This window comes from Melanerpes formicivorus, unplaced genomic scaffold (genome assembly GCF_026170545.1).
Source record: "Melanerpes formicivorus ecotype bairdi unplaced genomic scaffold, bMelFor1.0.p_v2 SCAF_16, whole genome shotgun sequence".
NCBI classification, from domain to species: domain Eukaryota; kingdom Metazoa; phylum Chordata; class Aves; order Piciformes; family Picidae; genus Melanerpes; species Melanerpes formicivorus.
Window position 1 is genome coordinate 12,770,201 of NW_027142368.1, and position 15,356 is coordinate 12,785,556.

Consider the following 15,356-nt stretch of genomic DNA (forward strand, 5'->3'; position numbering starts at 1 on the left):
CCCTTGCAGCCCCTGCTCTCCCTTGCAGCCCCTGCTCTCCCTTGCAGCCCCTGCTCTCCTTTGCAGCCCCTGCTCTCCTTTGCAGCCCCTGCTCTGCCCTTGCAGCCCCTGCTCTGCCCTTGCAGCCCCTGCTCTCCCTTGCAGCCCCTGCTCTCCCTTGCAGCCCCTGCTCTCCTTTGCAGCCCCTGCTCTGCCCTTGCAGCCCCTGCTCTGCCCTTGCAGCCCCTGCTCTGCCCTTGCAGCCCCTGCTCTCCCCTTGCAGCCCCTGCTCTCCCTTGCAGCCCCTGCTCTCCTTTGCAGCCCCTGCTCTGCCCTGCAGCCCCTGCTCTGCCCTTGCAGCCCCTGCTCTGCCCTTGCAGCCCCTGCTCTGCCCTTGCAGCCCCTGCTCTCCCTTGCAGCCCCTGCTCTCCCCTTGCAGCCCCTGCTCTGCTCCCCCTTGCAGCCCCTGCTCTCCCCTTGCAGCCCCTGCTCTCCCCTTGCAGCCCCTGCTCTGCTCCCCCTTGCAGCCCCTGCCCTCAGCCCCTGCTCTCCCCCTCTGCCCTCAGCCCCTGCTCTGCTCTCCGCTCGCTCCCTGCCTTCCCCTCGCTCCCTGCTCTCCCTTCAGCCCCTCCTCGGGCCCGGTTCCCAGGGTGCCACCTCCCGCTCGGTTCCCATGCGGCGAGCCCCCCCGCGCCGTGAGCGCTGCCGGAAGTGCCGGGGGCCGGGCGGAAGCGGAAGCGGCGGCGGCGGCGGCGGCGGCGGTGTCCTTCTGGGCCGTGACGCCGGGGCGGCACCATGGCGGACGCGGCCTCGCAGGTGCTGCTGGGCTCGGGGCTCACCGTGCTCTCGCAGCCCCTCATGTACGTGAAGGTGCTGGTGCAGGTAAGGAGGCGCCGGGACCGGCCGCCAAGCAGAGGAGGCCGGGGGCGCGCACCGGCACCGGCACCGCAGGCAGGCTGTGTGTCCCTGCCGTCGGCGGAGGGGCTGGAAACGCGGAGCTTCGGGTCCGGGGTGGGGCTACCGGGCCCGTTAACGGGGAGCTGGGGGAGGGTTACCGGCCCCGGCGCTGGCTGTAGGCCGCCCGCCGCTGCGGGGCAGCCCCGGGGACGTTACTGCGCCCGGAAGGGGCTGCAGGTTGCCTGTCCCTGCCGTAGGTGGAGGAGTGGAAGCGGGGTGCTCACGGGGGGCTGCCGGGCCCCTTACCAGCGGGCTCGAGGGCGGGTTCCCGGCCCCGGTACCGGCTGCAGGCTGCTTGTCCCCGCCGTAGGTGGGCTACGAGCCGCTGCCTCCTACCCTGGGCAGGAACATCTTCGGGCGCCAGATCTACCAACTGCCCGGGCTCTTCGCTTACGGTGAGCTGCTTCCCCCGCGGTCCCACCGCCCTACCGGGGGGTCCCCGCTTCCGGGGGGGTGGGCGAGGGTCCCGCCGGGCGTGACAGGTCCCCGCTGTCCCCAGCCAAGCACATCGTGAAGGTCGATGGGAGAGCAGGACTCTTCAAGGGCCTCACCCCTCGGCTCTGCTCCAGCGCCATCGGCACCGTCGTGCACAGCAAAGTGCTGCAGGTACCGGGGCGGGGCAGGGCTCACGGCGCTGCTGGCCCTGGCAGGGCTTTGCCACCAGCAGCTGCGGACCTGGGCACCCTGTGTCTGGCTGCTCTGGCACCGGCAGGGCCTCCCTTGTCTCCCCTGGCTGCTCTAACCCTTCCCTTTCCTCTCCAGAGGTACCAGGATGCTGAGCAGGCTGAGGTGAGTGTGAGACCACGCTCCAGGGAGTCCTCCCTTCCACTCTTTCCCTTCTCTCTCCCTGCCACTCTTTCTCTCTTCTCTCTCCCTGCCACTCTTTCTCTCTTCTCTCTCCCTGCCACTCTTTCTCTCTTCTCTCTCCCTGCCACTCTTTCTCTCTTCTCTCTCCCTGCCACTCTTTCTCTCTTCTCTCTCCCTGCCACTCTTTCTCTCTTCTCTCTCCCTGCCACTCTTTCTCTCTTCTCTCTCCCTGCCACTCTTTCTCTCTTCTCTCTCCCTGCCACTCTTTCTCTCTTCTCTCTCCCTGCCACTCTTTCTCTCTTCTCTCTCCCTGCCACTCTTTCTCTCTTCTCTCTCCCTGCCACTCTTTCTCTCTTCTCTCTCCCTGCCACTCTTTCTCTCTTCTCTCTCCCTGCCACTCTTTCTCTCTTCTCTCTCCCTGCCACTCTTTCTCTCTTCTCTCTCCCTGCCACTCTTTCTCTCTTCTCTCTCCCTGCCACTCTTTCTCTCTTCTCTCTCCCTGCCACTCTTTCTCTCTTCTCTCTCCCTGCCACTCTTTCTCTCTTCTCTCTCCCTGCCACTCTTTCTCTCTTCTCTCTCCCTGCCACTCTTTCTCTCTTCTCTCTCCCTGCCACTCTTTCTCTCTTCTCTCTCCCTGCCACTCTTTCTCTCTTCTCTCTCCCTGCCACTCTTTCTCTCTTCTCTCTCCCTGCCACTCTTTCTCTCTTCTCTCTCCCTGCCACTCTTTCTCTCTTCTCTCTCCCTGCCACTCTTTCTCTCTTCTCTCTCCCTGCCACTCTTTCTCTCTTCTCTCTCCCTGCCACTCTTTCTCCCTTCTCTCTCCCTGCCACTCTTTCTCCCTTCTCTCTCCCTGCCACTCTTTCTCCCTTCTCTCTCCCTGCCACTCTTTCTCCCTTCTCTCTCCCTGCCACTCTTTCTCCCTTCTCTCTCCCTGCCACTCTTTCTCCCTTCTCTCTCCCTGCCACTCTTTCTCCCTTCTCTCTCCCTGCCACTCTTTCTCCCTTCTCTCTCCCTGCCACTCTTTCTCCCTTCTCTCTCCCTGCCACTCTTTCTCCCTTCTCTCTCCCCTCACCCCCGTCTCTCCCTTGTTTTCCTCCATCTCTCCATTACTTTCCATTCTTCTCCCTTCTTTTGCTTCCTTTCTCTGTTCCTCTCCCGTTTCACCTCTCTCATTTCTTTCCCTTCCTCTCCCCTTTCAGCTCTTCTTCTCTGTCTCCCTCTTTCCCTCTCTTCCTCCTTCCCCATGGCTGTGGGAAGCAGCATCCCAGCATGAAGTGCTGCCCCAGGGGGAACCACAGGACTCAGGTGTCTGTGGTGGGGCTGGGTGACTGCTGAGCCCACACTGGGGGGGGACAACAGATCCTTTCCAGGGTGGTGGGGATGGAGCCAGAGGTGCGTTCTGGGGGTGCTCTTCCCTCCCTGATGCCTCTTTCCCTTTCCAGCCAGGAGCCAGCAAGAAGGAGCCTGTGTCCTCACTGGAGCAGGTCCTCAAGGAGGTGAGGAGGAGGAAGAGGAGGGTGCTGGGTGTGCTGGGGTGAAGAGGGGCTTGGCACAACCCATGCCCCTGTCACCTGCTCCCCCTGATGCTTCCTTTCTCCCCCAGACCTCCAGAGAGATGGTCGCTCGTTCTGCTGCCACCCTCATCACCCACCCCTTTCATGGTATGTGCCCCTCTTGCTCCTGTAACTGGTGCACAGGCCTGGTGACCCAGGTGACTGGCATCTGTCACCCTGGGGTGTCCCTGTGCCCCCCACCCTGACCCCCACGCTGCTTTGTCTCTGCCTGCAGTGATCACCCTGCGCTGCATGGTGCAGTTCATTGGCCGAGAGACCAAGTACAGGTATGGAGGTGCTGGGCTTTGGGGGTGCTGTTGGGGCTCCCAGGGTGCTGTGCTGGGTCCAGGACTGCTGGGGCCGGGGAGGGGGGTGCTTCCTGCCTGTGGGATGCTCTCTGACCACAGCACTCTGCTCTTCCTCCCTGGCCAGTGGGACACTAAGCGCCTTCACCACGATTTACCGAGAAGAAGGCATCCTGGGATTCTTTGCGTGAGTGCTGATGGCCTCAGGGGGTCTCTGGGGGGGCTGGGGGCACAGTGGAGTCTCCCCAAAAGCCACAGCCTGCAGCTCTGCCCTGCTGGCTCATCTGGCTAAGGAACCACTCAGCCCTGTCCTCCTGGGGTGCACAGTTCCTCTCTTCTGCCCTTCTGAAGGAACTCCCTAGTGTGGATCTAGCAAGCCCCCACCTCCTAGCCACCAGCCCTGCCTTGGATGGGTGACATCCAGTGCCTGAGCACATTAAACCAGGGTGAAGATGGAGAGGAACTCTTGCTAGGAGCACCAGTTGGGGGTGGTTTGGGTCCTTTTAGCAGCTCCCCTCAGCACCCATGTCCTCTGGGAACACCCTGCCCATGGAGAGACCGGTGGCTCCCTCCCACTCCCGGCTGGCTGTCCCCTTCCATTCCCAACCAGCTGCTCTGTCTCCCAGCTGGCTGTCCCCTTCCATTCCCAACCAGCTGCTCTGTCTCTCTCCCAGCTGGCTGTCCCCTTCCATTCCCAACCAGCTGCTCTGTCTCTCTCCCAGCTGGCTGTCCCCTTCCATTCCCAACCAGCTGCTCCCTCTCTCTCCCAGCTGGCTGTCCCCTTCCATTCCCAACCAGCTGCTCCCTCTCTCTCCCAGCTGGCTGTCCCCTTCCATTCCCAACCAGCTGCTCTGTCTCCCAGCTGGCTGTCCCCTTCCATTCCCAACCAGCTGCTCTGTCTCTCTCCCAGCTGGCTGTCCCCTTCCATTCCCAACCAGCTGCTCTGTCTCTCTCCCAGCTGGCTGTCCCCTTCCATTCCCAACCAGCTGCTCTGTCTCTCTCCCAGCTGGCTGTCCCCTTCCATTCCCAACCAGCTGCTCTGTCTCTCTCCCAGCTGGCTGTCCCCTTCCATTCCCAACCAGCTGCTCTGTCTCTCTCCCAGCTGGCTGTCCCCTTCCATTCCCAACCAGCTGCTCCCTCTCTCTCCCAGCTGGCTGTCCCCTTCCATTCCCAACCAGCTGCTCCCTCTCTCTCCCAGCTGGCTGTCCCCTTCCATTCCCAGCCAGCTGCTCTCTGGTTCCCTGCATGGCTGGCTCCAGATGCAGCTCTGCCTCCAGCTCACCTTCGCTCTGCCTCCTCTCTTGCAGCGGCCTGATCCCGCGGCTCCTGGGGGACATCCTCTCCCTCTGGCTCTGCAACATGCTGGCCTACCTCATCAACACATACGCCCTGGAGAACGGGGTAGGGGCTTGGGGGGGCACCTGGTGGGGGTGTAGGGGTGGCACAGAGGCTGTGGTGAGGGAGGGGGAGGGCTCAGGGGAGGGCTCAGGGGACGGCACCAAGCTGGAAGCCTCAGGGTTGAAGGTGGTTTTGGTCCTCCTGCAGGTCTCAACCATGACTGAGATGAAGAGCTACTCACAGGCAGTCACTGGGGTAAGGACACCCGTGGGTGTGGGTGCACCTGTGTGTGGGACCTGTTGTCCCTCATGGGGAGGGGGAAGGGAATTGACTCCTTTTTCCTTTGGGAATCTCTGTGTGCCCCATAATCCTGCCTGTTCTGAGGGGCTGGGTGCTGCCCAAGGCTCCAGAGGGATCAACCCACAGGGGAAGGAGCGCTGCACCCTGTGGGCTCACAGCCATGACCTTGCCTCCATGGAGCCTGAAGGAGATGGGATGTCCCTGGGGGTCTTTTGGGGATCCCTGTGGGGGTTCACTGCCCACCTAACCCTGCTCTTCTCCACAGTTCTTTGCTAGCATGCTGACTTACCCCTTTGTGCTGGTCTCCAACCTGATGGCTGTCAATAACTGTGGGTGAGTGTCACGACCTCCTCCTCTTCCTCCCTGCTTTGCTGGGGCTGGTGTGGGTGGCAGCCCTGTCCCTCCACACCACATCAGCTCCTGAAGCTGCCTTCACCAGGCTCCTGTGTGGCACAGGGTTTTCAAATCCACTCTGGGCTTAGGTCTTTTGTTGAGAGTGTGTGGGTGGTGGTGGTGGCAGCATGGCCTTGGAAGGGCCACATTGGGGTTCAGTGGAGCTGCAGAGGGGATGAGTCCTGGGTGGAAGTGGCCAAAAGGACTGGGACAGGGATTGTCCCCCTGGACTGTGCCCTGCTGAGGCCACACCTGGAATCCTGGGTTCAGGTTTGGGCCTCTCACTCTAAGAAGGACATTGAGGGGCTGGAGCAGGGACAGAGAAGGGCAACAAAGCTGGGGAAGGGCCTGGAGAGCAGGGCTGGGGAGGAGCAGCTGAGGGAGCTGGGGTCATTGAGCATGGAGAAAAGGAAGGGAGATCTGCTGGTTCTCTCCAGTTCCCTGAAAGGAGGCTGGAGCCAGGTTGGGGTTGGTCTCTTCTCCCAGGGAGCAAGTGATAGGACAAGAGGAAATGGCCTCAAGTTGCCCCAGGGGAGGTTTAGGTTGGACATGAGGAACAATTTGTTGCCCTTGGTGGTTGTCAAGGCCTGGCCCAGGCTGCCCAGGGCAGTGGTGGAGTCCCCAGCCCTAGAGGGGTTTCAGAGCCCTGGAGCTGTGGTGCTGAGGGCCATGGCTTGGTGGTGCCCTGGCAGTGCTGGGTTGAGGGTTGCACTCTTATGACCTTGGAGGTCTCTTCCATGATTCTATGCAATAATTCCCTGTGGATCTCCTCTCCCTTCCCTAGGCTGGCTGGGGGTCTCCTTCCTTATGCACCCACCTACTCCTCCTGGCTGGACTGCTGGAGCCAGCTGCACAGGGAGGTGAGTGGCTGGGGCTGGGAAGCGCTGGAATGCCTTGGAAAAGAGCTGGGTGGGAGCCCTGCTGGGGCCATGCTGGGGCTTGGGGCAGCTGTGACTCACCAGTGCTGGTCCTCCTCTCCTTGCCAGGGCAACATGAGCAGAGGGAACAGCCTGTTTTTCCGCAAGGTGCCCACGGGGAAGCGATACGTGTGGGAAGAGAGGAGGTTCCGCTGAAGGTGGAGCTGGGATGGGAATCATGAAGCCACTGCAGGGCTCCAGAAGCAGAGAATCATGAGTGTGGTGATTTCTACTACAGTTTTTTAAATCATTTCATGCTGAGAGGTGAAGGTGGACGTCTGAGAGTGTCTGTCATGGGGCTGGGGCCTTCCTGGACTGGATGGGGTGGGACTGATCCTGTGGAATCACAGAATCCCAGACTGGTTTGGCTTGGAGGGGGCCGTTGGAGGCTGTCCTGTGCAACCCCCCTGCAGGCAGCAGGGACATCTCCAACCAGAGTGGGTTGTTCAGGGCCCTACCAAATTTGACTCTGAATGACACTGGTGTTGGGGTCTCCACCACATCTCTGGGTGACCTCTTCCAGTGCCTCACCACCCTCACCGTGAAGGACTTCCTCCTGATGTCCAACCTCAGTCTCCCCTGCTCTGGTTTCAAACCATTGCTCTTCATCCTCTTCCCCCAGGCCCTTCTGAACAGTCCCTCCCCAGCCTTCCTGTAGGTCCCCTTCAGATATTGCAAGGCTGCTCCAAGGTCTCCCTGGAGCTTTCTCCAGGCTGAAGAGCCCCAACTCTCCCAGCCTGTTCCCATAGGGGAGGTGCTCCCAGCCCTCTGATCATCCTCATGGCCTCCTCTGGACCCTCTCCAGCAGGTCCAGGTCCTTGTGCTGGGGCCCACAGAGCTGGACACAATCCTCCAGCACATAGCAGAGGGGCAGGATCCCCTCTCTCCACCTCTGGCCACGCTGCTTTAGATGCAGCCCAGGCTGCCATTGGCCTTCTGGGCTGCAAGTGCCCACTGCTGGCTCCTGCCCAGCTCCTCACCCACCTGCACCCCCAAGTCCTCTGCAGGGCTGCTCTCAATCATCCCCCAGCCTGGGTTGATATCCAGGATTGCCCTGACCCAGGTGCAGGACCTTGTGCTTTGCCTTATTGACCCTCATGAGGTTCTCCTGAGCCCACTTCTCCAGCCTGTCCAGGTCCCTCTGGCTAGATCACATCCCTCAGTCTTGTCACCCACACCACTCCATCGACTGACCATCTCCAGCACTGCCTCCATGATCCAACCCCTGGAGCACTGTCCCTGTTATCCCTAATGCACCTCTGTCCTCAACCCTTTTGTCCCCAGCTGCATCAGCCCCACAAAACACTGTCACATCCCTCCTGTCCCCACAGTGACCACTGCCTGCATCTTGTGCCTCAGTTTCCTCTCCTTTCCTCCCTCTTGGGGCTTTAGCTGTGAGGGCAGATGTTGGGCTGGTTCCCACCATTGGTGGTGTCACAGCTCTGAGGGGGACACATCGCTGGTGGTGGGGACAGGGGCGGTGGCTGTGGAAAGAGGGTGGTGGTGGGGGGGGGGAGGAGTTGTACAGCTTGGGATGTTTGCACAGCTGGAAAAGGGACTGCACAGGGGGAAGGGCTGCACAGCTGGGTGGAGAGCTTGCACATCCACTGAAAGGGTCACACATCTGGCAGGGGTGCTGCACACCTCTGGGGAGGATCACACGGCTGGCAGGGGCGCTTGCACAGGAGGGGGGTTGCAAAGCTGGGTGAAGGGCTGCACACTGGGCAAGAGGGGGGGCTGCACACCCAACAATGAGGCCGTTCCACGCCCCGTGGGGCCGTTCCACGCCCGGTGGGGCCGTTCCACGCCCGGAAGAGGTTGCTGCACGCCCGGAAGAGGTGGTTCTGTGCCTGCTGGCAGACGTTCCATAGCTGGCAGAGGTTGTTCTACACCCGGTGCGGCCGTTCCCCACACAGCACCGAGACCGCTCCGCGCTCCCTACCTAAACCCCGCAGCACCGAGAAGGGGGCGGACCCCGAGGAGGCGGCACCGGGGGAGGGCGGCCGGTCCCCTCCCTCCGGTCCCTCCCCCTTGTCCCTCGTTCCGTCCCGCCGGTGCTGCTGCCATGTCGAAGCAGGGAGCGGAGGGGGCCGGGGGGGAGCGGGAGCTGCTGAGCGGCGGCAGCGAGCAGCGGTGCCGGGCGCGGCTGGCGGCGGGGGCCCGGCGGGGCGGGGGAGGCCCGGCGGCGGCGGCGGCGGTGCTGGTGCCGCTGTGCTCGGTGCGGGGCCGCCCTGCCTTGCTCTACACGCTACGGTCCCGCCGCCTGGGCGGGCCCCACAGCGGTGACGTCAGGTAGATGTCGCTGACGTCACGCACGGGGACAGGGTGGGAAGGGGTGGGTCGGGGGTCTCCCCGCTGTGATCGGTTCCGTTCCCTTTGGCAGCTTCCCCGGGGGCCGGCGGGACCCGGCGGACGGTGACGAGGTGGCCACGGCGCTGCGGGAGACGCGGGAGGAGCTGGGGCTGGAACTGGGGCCAAGGAGCGTCTGGGGACAGCTGCGGACACTGCCAGACCGGGTACCGGGCACCAGCTGCGGGGGGGCACGCACCGGGTGACAAGGACAGGGAGGGCGGAGGAGACGGCAAGGACAGCGTGGGGTGACAAGGACACGAGGGGAGGGGGGCAGGGAGATGGGTGACAAGCGTTCAGAGTAATGGGGACAGGGGTGACAAGGGTTTGGTGTGACAGGGACAAAGGTGATAGGGATAGGGGTGGCAAGGGTTTGGTGTGACAGGGATAAAGGTGACATGGACATGGGTGAGGGGTTCAGGCCAGTAAGGTTACAGAACGGTTTGGGGGGACAAGGACACAGGTAACAGGGTCTGGGTGCTAGGAACATGGGTGACAGGTTCAGAGCAACAGGGACACAAGGTTTGGGATGATGGGGACATGAGGGTTCAAGATGACAGGCACTGGGTTTGAGGTGATAGAGATATGGGTGGTGAGTTTAGGGCAACAAGGACACAGGTGACAGGGGTTTGGGGTGAAAGAGACAGGTGACAGGGGTTTGGGGTGACAGTGACAGATCACGGGTTAGAGGTGGTAAGGACACAGGTGACAGGGGTTTGGGTGACGGGTTTGGGTGACAGTGACACAGATCACAGGGGTTAGAGGTGGTAAGGACACAGGTGACAGGGGTTTGGGTGACAGTGACACAGATCACAGGGATTTGAGGTGGTAAGGACACAGGTGACAGGGGTTTGGGGTGACAGTGACACAGATGACAGGGATTTGAGGTGGTAAGGACACAGGAGACAGGGGTTTGGGGTGACAGTGACACAGATGACAGGGGTTTGAGGTGATAAGGACACAGGAGACAGGGGTTTGGGGTGACAGTGACACAGATGACAGGGGTTTGAGGTGATAAGGACACAGGTGACAGGGGTTTGGGGTGACAGTGACACAGATGACAGGGATTTGAGGTGATAAGGACACAGGTGACAGGGGTTTGGGGTGGTAAGGACACAGGTGACAGGGGTTTGGGGTGGTAAGGACACAGGTGACAGGGGTTTGGGGTGACAGTGATACAGATGACAGGGATTTGAGGTGACAAGAAACACTGGCTGCAGACAGGGGTGGTGCTGAGTGACAAATCAGTACCCCAGTGAGGCACAGGGTGCCAATACAAGCAGGTGGCACTTTGGGGCTGGGGAGTTGTCACCCTCTGTCCCTTTCTGACACACCTTCCAGCATGGCCTGAGCGTGGCTCCCGTCGTGGCCAACCTGGGGCCACTGGAGGACTTGACGCTGGCCCCCAACCCAGCTGAGGTGGGTGACACCACATTGGCCTGGGGCCAGCAGCCCTTTCCTTGGTGGGAGCAGCAATGCCACAGCCGGGGGGGGGGGGGGGCTTTGTCACCCCCCCTTACCACCTGTGCCAGCAGGTGGAGGAGATCTTCACCCTACCCTTGGCCCACCTGCTACGTGAGGAGAACCAGGGCTACACTCACTTCCGCGGCTCCAGCGGCCGCTACGGCTACACCCTGCCCGTCTTCCTCAACGGCCCTCACAAGGTGTGGGGGCTGACAGCCATCATCACCGAGCTCACCCTGGAGCTGCTGGCCCCTCACCGCTACCGCAGGAAGACCTTCGTCCCGCAGCGAGCGCCGCGGCCACGAGAGGGCGCCACAGCCTGACACGGAGGGGACAGGGGAGCCCTGGGTGACCAGGGGGAAAGTGTGCAGGTGGAGCTGTTCCCGTGCTGGGGGTGGCCACCTTCTTCTGGCCCCCTTTTTCCTGCCACCTTCTTCTGGCCCCCTTTTTCCTGCCACCTTCTCCTGCCCCCCTTCTTTTGGGTGACTGTCACTGCACACGCCAGGAAGCCAATGCCAGCTGCACCCATGGGTGGTGATGATGTCACAGGCTGTGACTTAGTAAAAAGCCATGTTTGAAACGACTTCTGCCATGGCTTCCAAGTCCTGCACATGGCTGGCTCTCGGTGCCAGCACTGTGGGCACTGGGGATGTGACAGCTGTCCCCTCCTGGCACCAGTCCAGGCCCCTGTACCGGTGCCCCCATGGAGGGACACATGGCTGTGTAGCACTGTGGTTGCTTGGTGCTGCCTCACAACCACCACCAGTCCCAAAGAGAGGATGTGGAGCCTCATGGAAAGCCAGCATCTCCTCTTGGGGGTGGGGTATCCAGACCCTGAGGCTGATTCCCCCTGATCCCTAGGGATCTCCCTGATTCCTGGAGATCCCCCAATCCATGGGTTTTCCCCCAATTCTTGGAGATCCCCCAGTTCCTGGAGAGCAGAACCCAGAGGCCCCCCTACCCCCCCCCAGCAGCCCCTTCCCCCCATTTCATGCCCACAGGCAGCTCCAGCAGAGAGAGGAGCCCATAAGGGCAGCGATGTTTATTGAGGACCCCACAAACTGCTGCCAGAAGTCCCCAGTGACACCCCAAAAAGCCCCTACCAGGGGCAGGGGCACCACCTTACGCCGATGCTGCTCGAGCTTTGGCTTCACCGTAGCGCCGCATCCTCTCCTCCAGCTCAGGCCGGAAGTGGCGGATGAGACCCTGCAGGGAGAGCAAAGGAGATGGGATAAGGGGGAAAAAGGTTGTTGGAACCCCCTCCAGATCCCACCACCACCACCTCTCACCTGCACGGGCCAGGCTGCCCCATCACCCAGGGCACAGATGGTGTGGCCCTCAATCTGCTTGCTGATCTCCCACAGGGCGTCGATCTCGGCCACCTGCGCGTTGCCCTGCACGAACCGTGCCATCACCTTGTTCATCCAGTCAACACCTGTGGGGGTGGCCAAGCTGTGAGGGGACCCATGGTGTGACCACCCCCCCTCCCCCCAACCACCCCCTTCCAGCCCCAAACCATGCCCCACAGCACCCCCATTGCACCCTGCCCACAGCTGGCTCCATGCTCCCCTTCCCAGCATGGGATGCACTGCCCCACAACCACCACCAGCACCAGTGCCAGCGAGGGGATGTGCAGCCTCATGGAAAGGCAGCATCAGAGGTATCCAGACCTCGGGGAGATCCCCCCAGTCTCAGGGCTGATCCCTGCTTCACGGACATCCCCCATTCCAGGGGCAAGTGGAATCCTGAGGTGCCCAGCAGTCTCTTCCCACCATTTCATTCCCCTAGCCATCTCCAGCAGCAAGAGGAGCCCACTGATGTTTATCAAGGATCCTTGATCTGCCTCCTTGACCCCCCAAAAGCTCAGCTCACAGCCTCCCCCTACACCCAGCCCCACTCCCTGCTCACCTTCCCGGCAGGGGGTGCACTGCCCGCAGCTCTCGTGCTTGTAGAACTCGATGAGGCGAGCGATGGCTTTAACGATGTCGGTCTGGGGAGGGAGAAGAGAGTGATGAAGGTGAGGAGGAACCCCCCCAGGGCACCGGGGGGCCCAGTGCAGAGGCTCCAAGGCCCCCTTACCGATTTGTCCATGACGATGACGGCAGCCGTGCCGAGCCCGCTCTGGGCCTGCACCAGGGAGTCGAAGTCCATCAGCACCGTCTCGCACACCGACTTGGGCAGCAGCGGCGTGGAGGAACCCCCGGGGATGACGGCCAGCAGGTTGTCCCAACCCCCACGGACACCTCCTGCCAGAGAGGAAGAGGAGACAGCAGGGGGCTGGGAGGCAGGCCCCAGCGGCGCCGTGCTGGCGCGGCTCGGCGGAGGCCGCCGGCGGTGCTCACCGGCGTGCTTCTCGATGAGCTCCTTCAGCGGCACCGACATCTCCTCCTCCACCGTGCAGGGGGTGTTGACGTGCCCGGAGATGTTGAAGAGCTTGGTCCCCGAGTTGCGCTCCCGCCCGAAGCTGGCGAACCAGGCGCCCCCCCGCCGGCAGATGGTGGGGGCCACCGACACTGTCTCCACGTTGGCCACCGTGGTGGGACAGCCAAAGACACCTGGGCCACAGGGCGGCAGGGGTTGGAAGGGACCTCTGCAGAGCATCCCAGTCCAAACCCCCTGCCAGAGCAGGACCATAGAATCCAAAGCAGGTCACACAGGAGGAGCTCTCTGTGGCTCCCTAGGCCCTGCAGCAGGAGGGTGGCTTGCAGACAACTAGGTTGGTCTGGTCACCATCATTCTGGGGAGGCCTTCTGGTGGCCTTTCAGTACTTGAAGAGTCTGAGGAAAAAGCTGGGGACAGACTTTGGAGCAGGGCCTGTTGTGACAGGACAAAGGGTGATGGTTTGGAACTAAAAGGGAGAGATTCAGACTGGAGAGAAGGAAGAGGTTCTCTGCACTGAGCGGGGGGAGAGCCTGTCTCAGGTTGCCCAGGTTGGTAGGAGATGCCCCATCCCTGGAACCACTGCAGGCCAGGTTCTTTGGAGCTCTGACCAAACTGCTCTAGTTGAGGATATCCTTGGAGGTGTTCAAGAAGCATGTGGACAGTGTCCCCAGTAGTCTTAGCTTGAAGGTTGGACTCAGTGATTTTAAAGGTCTTTTCCAACCCAAACAATTCAACGATTCCAGGTCACTGCTGGCTGCAGGAACTTGGTCTAGATAACCTTTAAGGTTCCTTCCACCCAAAATACTCAATCATGGCATGATTTTGGCTAGTTGCCATTGTAGAATCATGCAGTTGTTTGGGTTGGGAAAGCCCTCTAAGATCATCCAGTCCAACCATCAACCCAACACCATCACAGCCATCAAACCATGTCCCCAAGTGCCATGTCCCCAGGTTTCCTGAACCCCTCCAGGGATGGTGACTACCTCCCTGGGCAGCCTGTTCCAATGCTTCACCACTCTTGCAGCCAAGACACTGTTCCTCATGTCCAACCTAAACCTGCCCTGGCACAATTTCAGGCCATTGCCTCTTGCTCTGTCGCCTGATCCTAGGGAGACCTTGTCCTGCTCTCAAGCAGCAGCTGGAAATTAACCCTCACCCCACCAAGGAGAGGGTCGTGGCCATACCCACGTCAGCAGGGAAGGGAGGCTTCAGGCGTGGCTTGCCCTGCTTGCCCTCGATGGACTCGATCAGCGCTGTCTCCTCACCGCAGATGTAAGCCCCAGCTCCCCTCACCACGAAGACATCGAAGGCATACCCTGAGCCGCAGGCATCGCGCCCCAGCAGCCCGGCCTCGTACGCCTCCTGGATGGCCACCTGCAGCGGGGGGGGGGACAACCACATCATAGAATGGTTTGGGTTGGAAAAGCCCTCTAAGATCATCCAGTCCAACACCACCCAGGCCATTAAACCACGTCCCCGAGTGCCATGCCCACAGCTTTCTTGAACGCCTCCAGGGATGGGGACTCCACCACCTCCCTGGGCAGCCTGTGCCGACACCTGACCACTCTTGCAGCAAAGACTTTTTTCCCCAATGTCCAACCTAAACTGGGTATTAGGAGCTCTCCACTCCGGGTGGGGGGGGGTGTGTCTCACCCCACGCAAACCTCGTTCTTGCTGCTCACCTGGAGGTTGGAGGCCTCGTTGTAGAACTCGCCGCGGATGTAGATGTAGGCGGCGCGGGCGCCCATGGCACGTCCGGCCACCAGGCAGCCCTCCACCAGCTTGTGGGGGTCGTGCCGCATGATCTCCCGGTCCTTGCAGGTGCCTGGCTCCCCCTCGTCCGCATTCACCACCAGGTATTTGGGCCTGGGGAAGGGGGTGATGGGCGACATCAAGGCTGCCCGCTCCCCGTTGGGATCGGGGACATGGTGCTAACGGTGCCGGTCTGGGTCTCACCTGCCGTCCGGGGGTTTGTTCATGAAGCTCCACTTGAGGCCGGTGGGGAAACCGGCTCCGCCACGGCCCCGCAGCCCCGAGGCCTTGATCTCACCAAGGATCCAGTCCACCCCCTTGAGCAGGATCTCCTTCGTCTTGTACCAGTCGCCGCGACGAAGGGCGCCCTGCAGGCTGCGGGCACGGCACAGCCGGTAGCACCGGGACGGGCCACATTGGGCCGCGTCGTACCCTACTCCCCACCCAGCCTCCCACCCCTTACCGCCACTCATGACGCCCATAGAGGTTGGTGAAGATCCGGTCTTCATCCCGCAGCGACCCGAACTGCGTCTTCTTGGGTGCTGTCTACAGGGACACACGGCCTCAGCACCAGTAACACCGGCACCCGCACAACCCTTCCCGGATCGCCTCGCCGCTCCCTCCCGGCTTCATCCCCACTCACCGAGAAGGAAGCAGCGGGCAGGCGCCTTAGCGCCAGCAGCTGTCGTGAGGCCATAGCGGGGCGGGGGCGGGCACCGGCACCGGGACCACCGTCACCTTCAGGCGCCCCCACAACGGCGCGCCGGTGGTGACGTCATCAGCGAACGCCAGCGGCGAGGCACAACAGCGCTTCACGGGCGATAGGGGGCAGTATAGGGGGCGTGGCCCTATGACGAGGA

General features: G+C 61.8%; 3 protein-coding genes across 4 annotated transcripts; 2 read left to right on the forward strand and 1 right to left on the reverse strand.

The window, feature by feature from the left end:
* The first annotated feature begins 717 nt into the window (after positions 1–717).
* MTCH2 (mitochondrial carrier 2) lies at positions 718–6,818 on the forward strand. Its single transcript, XM_068148243.1, has 13 exons — positions 718–861; positions 1,247–1,331; positions 1,436–1,542; positions 1,699–1,725; positions 3,186–3,239; positions 3,347–3,404; positions 3,532–3,583; positions 3,729–3,788; positions 4,909–5,002; positions 5,147–5,194; positions 5,505–5,572; positions 6,417–6,492; positions 6,619–6,818. Exons 1-13 carry the CDS (start codon positions 775–777, stop codon positions 6,703–6,705), a joined length of 903 nt encoding a protein of 300 aa, XP_068004344.1. The 5' UTR covers positions 718–774; the 3' UTR covers positions 6,706–6,818.
* Positions 6,819–8,267: 1,449 nt separating this feature from the next.
* Positions 8,268–10,945, forward strand: NUDT8 (nudix hydrolase 8). 2 transcript variants are annotated; one of them, XM_068148245.1, is made up of 4 exons: positions 8,268–8,841; positions 8,933–9,065; positions 10,240–10,317; positions 10,431–10,945. In XM_068148245.1, exons 1-4 carry the CDS (start codon positions 8,615–8,617, stop codon positions 10,683–10,685), a joined length of 693 nt encoding a protein of 230 aa, XP_068004346.1. In that variant the 5' UTR covers positions 8,268–8,614; the 3' UTR covers positions 10,686–10,945. The 2 variants fall into 2 exon arrangements, with proteins under 2 accessions (XP_068004346.1, XP_068004348.1); XM_068148247.1 differs by having other exon boundaries at positions 8,274–8,841; positions 10,434–10,945.
* Positions 10,946–11,368: 423 nt separating this feature from the next.
* NDUFV1 (NADH:ubiquinone oxidoreductase core subunit V1) lies at positions 11,369–15,279 on the reverse strand. Its single transcript, XM_068148244.1, has 10 exons — positions 15,140–15,279; positions 14,960–15,042; positions 14,701–14,871; positions 14,427–14,610; positions 13,929–14,118; positions 12,705–12,917; positions 12,442–12,608; positions 12,271–12,352; positions 11,652–11,797; positions 11,369–11,568 (listed from the first exon to the last, which is right to left on the reverse strand). The coding sequence occupies exons 1-10, from the start codon at positions 15,191–15,193 to the stop codon at positions 11,485–11,487; spliced, it is 1,374 nt and encodes a 457-aa protein (XP_068004345.1). The 5' UTR covers positions 15,194–15,279; the 3' UTR covers positions 11,369–11,484.
* Between the last annotated feature and the right edge of the window lie 77 nt (positions 15,280–15,356).

Excerpts from the sequence above, each read along its gene's own strand:
- MTCH2 (XM_068148243.1), top strand. The coding sequence starts at position 775 with ATGGCGGACGCGGCCTCGCAGGTGCTGCTGGGCTCGGGGCTCACCGTG. Across the intron at positions 1,543-1,698 it reads TGCACAGCAAAGTGCTGCAG|AGGTACCAGGATGCTGAGCA; the intron begins GTACCGGGGCGG and ends TTTCCTCTCCAG. Across the intron at positions 5,003-5,146 it reads CATACGCCCTGGAGAACGGG|GTCTCAACCATGACTGAGAT; the intron begins GTAGGGGCTTGG and ends GTCCTCCTGCAG.
- NUDT8 (XM_068148245.1), top strand. The coding sequence starts at position 8,615 with ATGTCGAAGCAGGGAGCGGAGGGGGCCGGGGGGGAGCGGGAGCTGCTG. Across the intron at positions 8,842-8,932 it reads CCCCACAGCGGTGACGTCAG|CTTCCCCGGGGGCCGGCGGG; the intron begins GTAGATGTCGCT and ends TCCCTTTGGCAG. Across the intron at positions 10,318-10,430 it reads TGGCCCCCAACCCAGCTGAG|CAGGTGGAGGAGATCTTCAC; the intron begins GTGGGTGACACC and ends CACCTGTGCCAG.
- NDUFV1 (XM_068148244.1), bottom strand. The coding sequence starts at position 15,193 with ATGGCCTCACGACAGCTGCTGGCGCTAAGGCGCCTGCCCGCTGCTTCC. Across the intron at positions 14,119-14,426 it reads ACGAGGCCTCCAACCTCCAG|GTGGCCATCCAGGAGGCGTA; the intron begins GTGAGCAGCAAG and ends CCCCCGCTGCAG. Across the intron at positions 12,609-12,704 it reads GCTCATCGAGAAGCACGCCG|GAGGTGTCCGTGGGGGTTGG; the intron begins GTGAGCACCGCC and ends CCTCTCTGGCAG.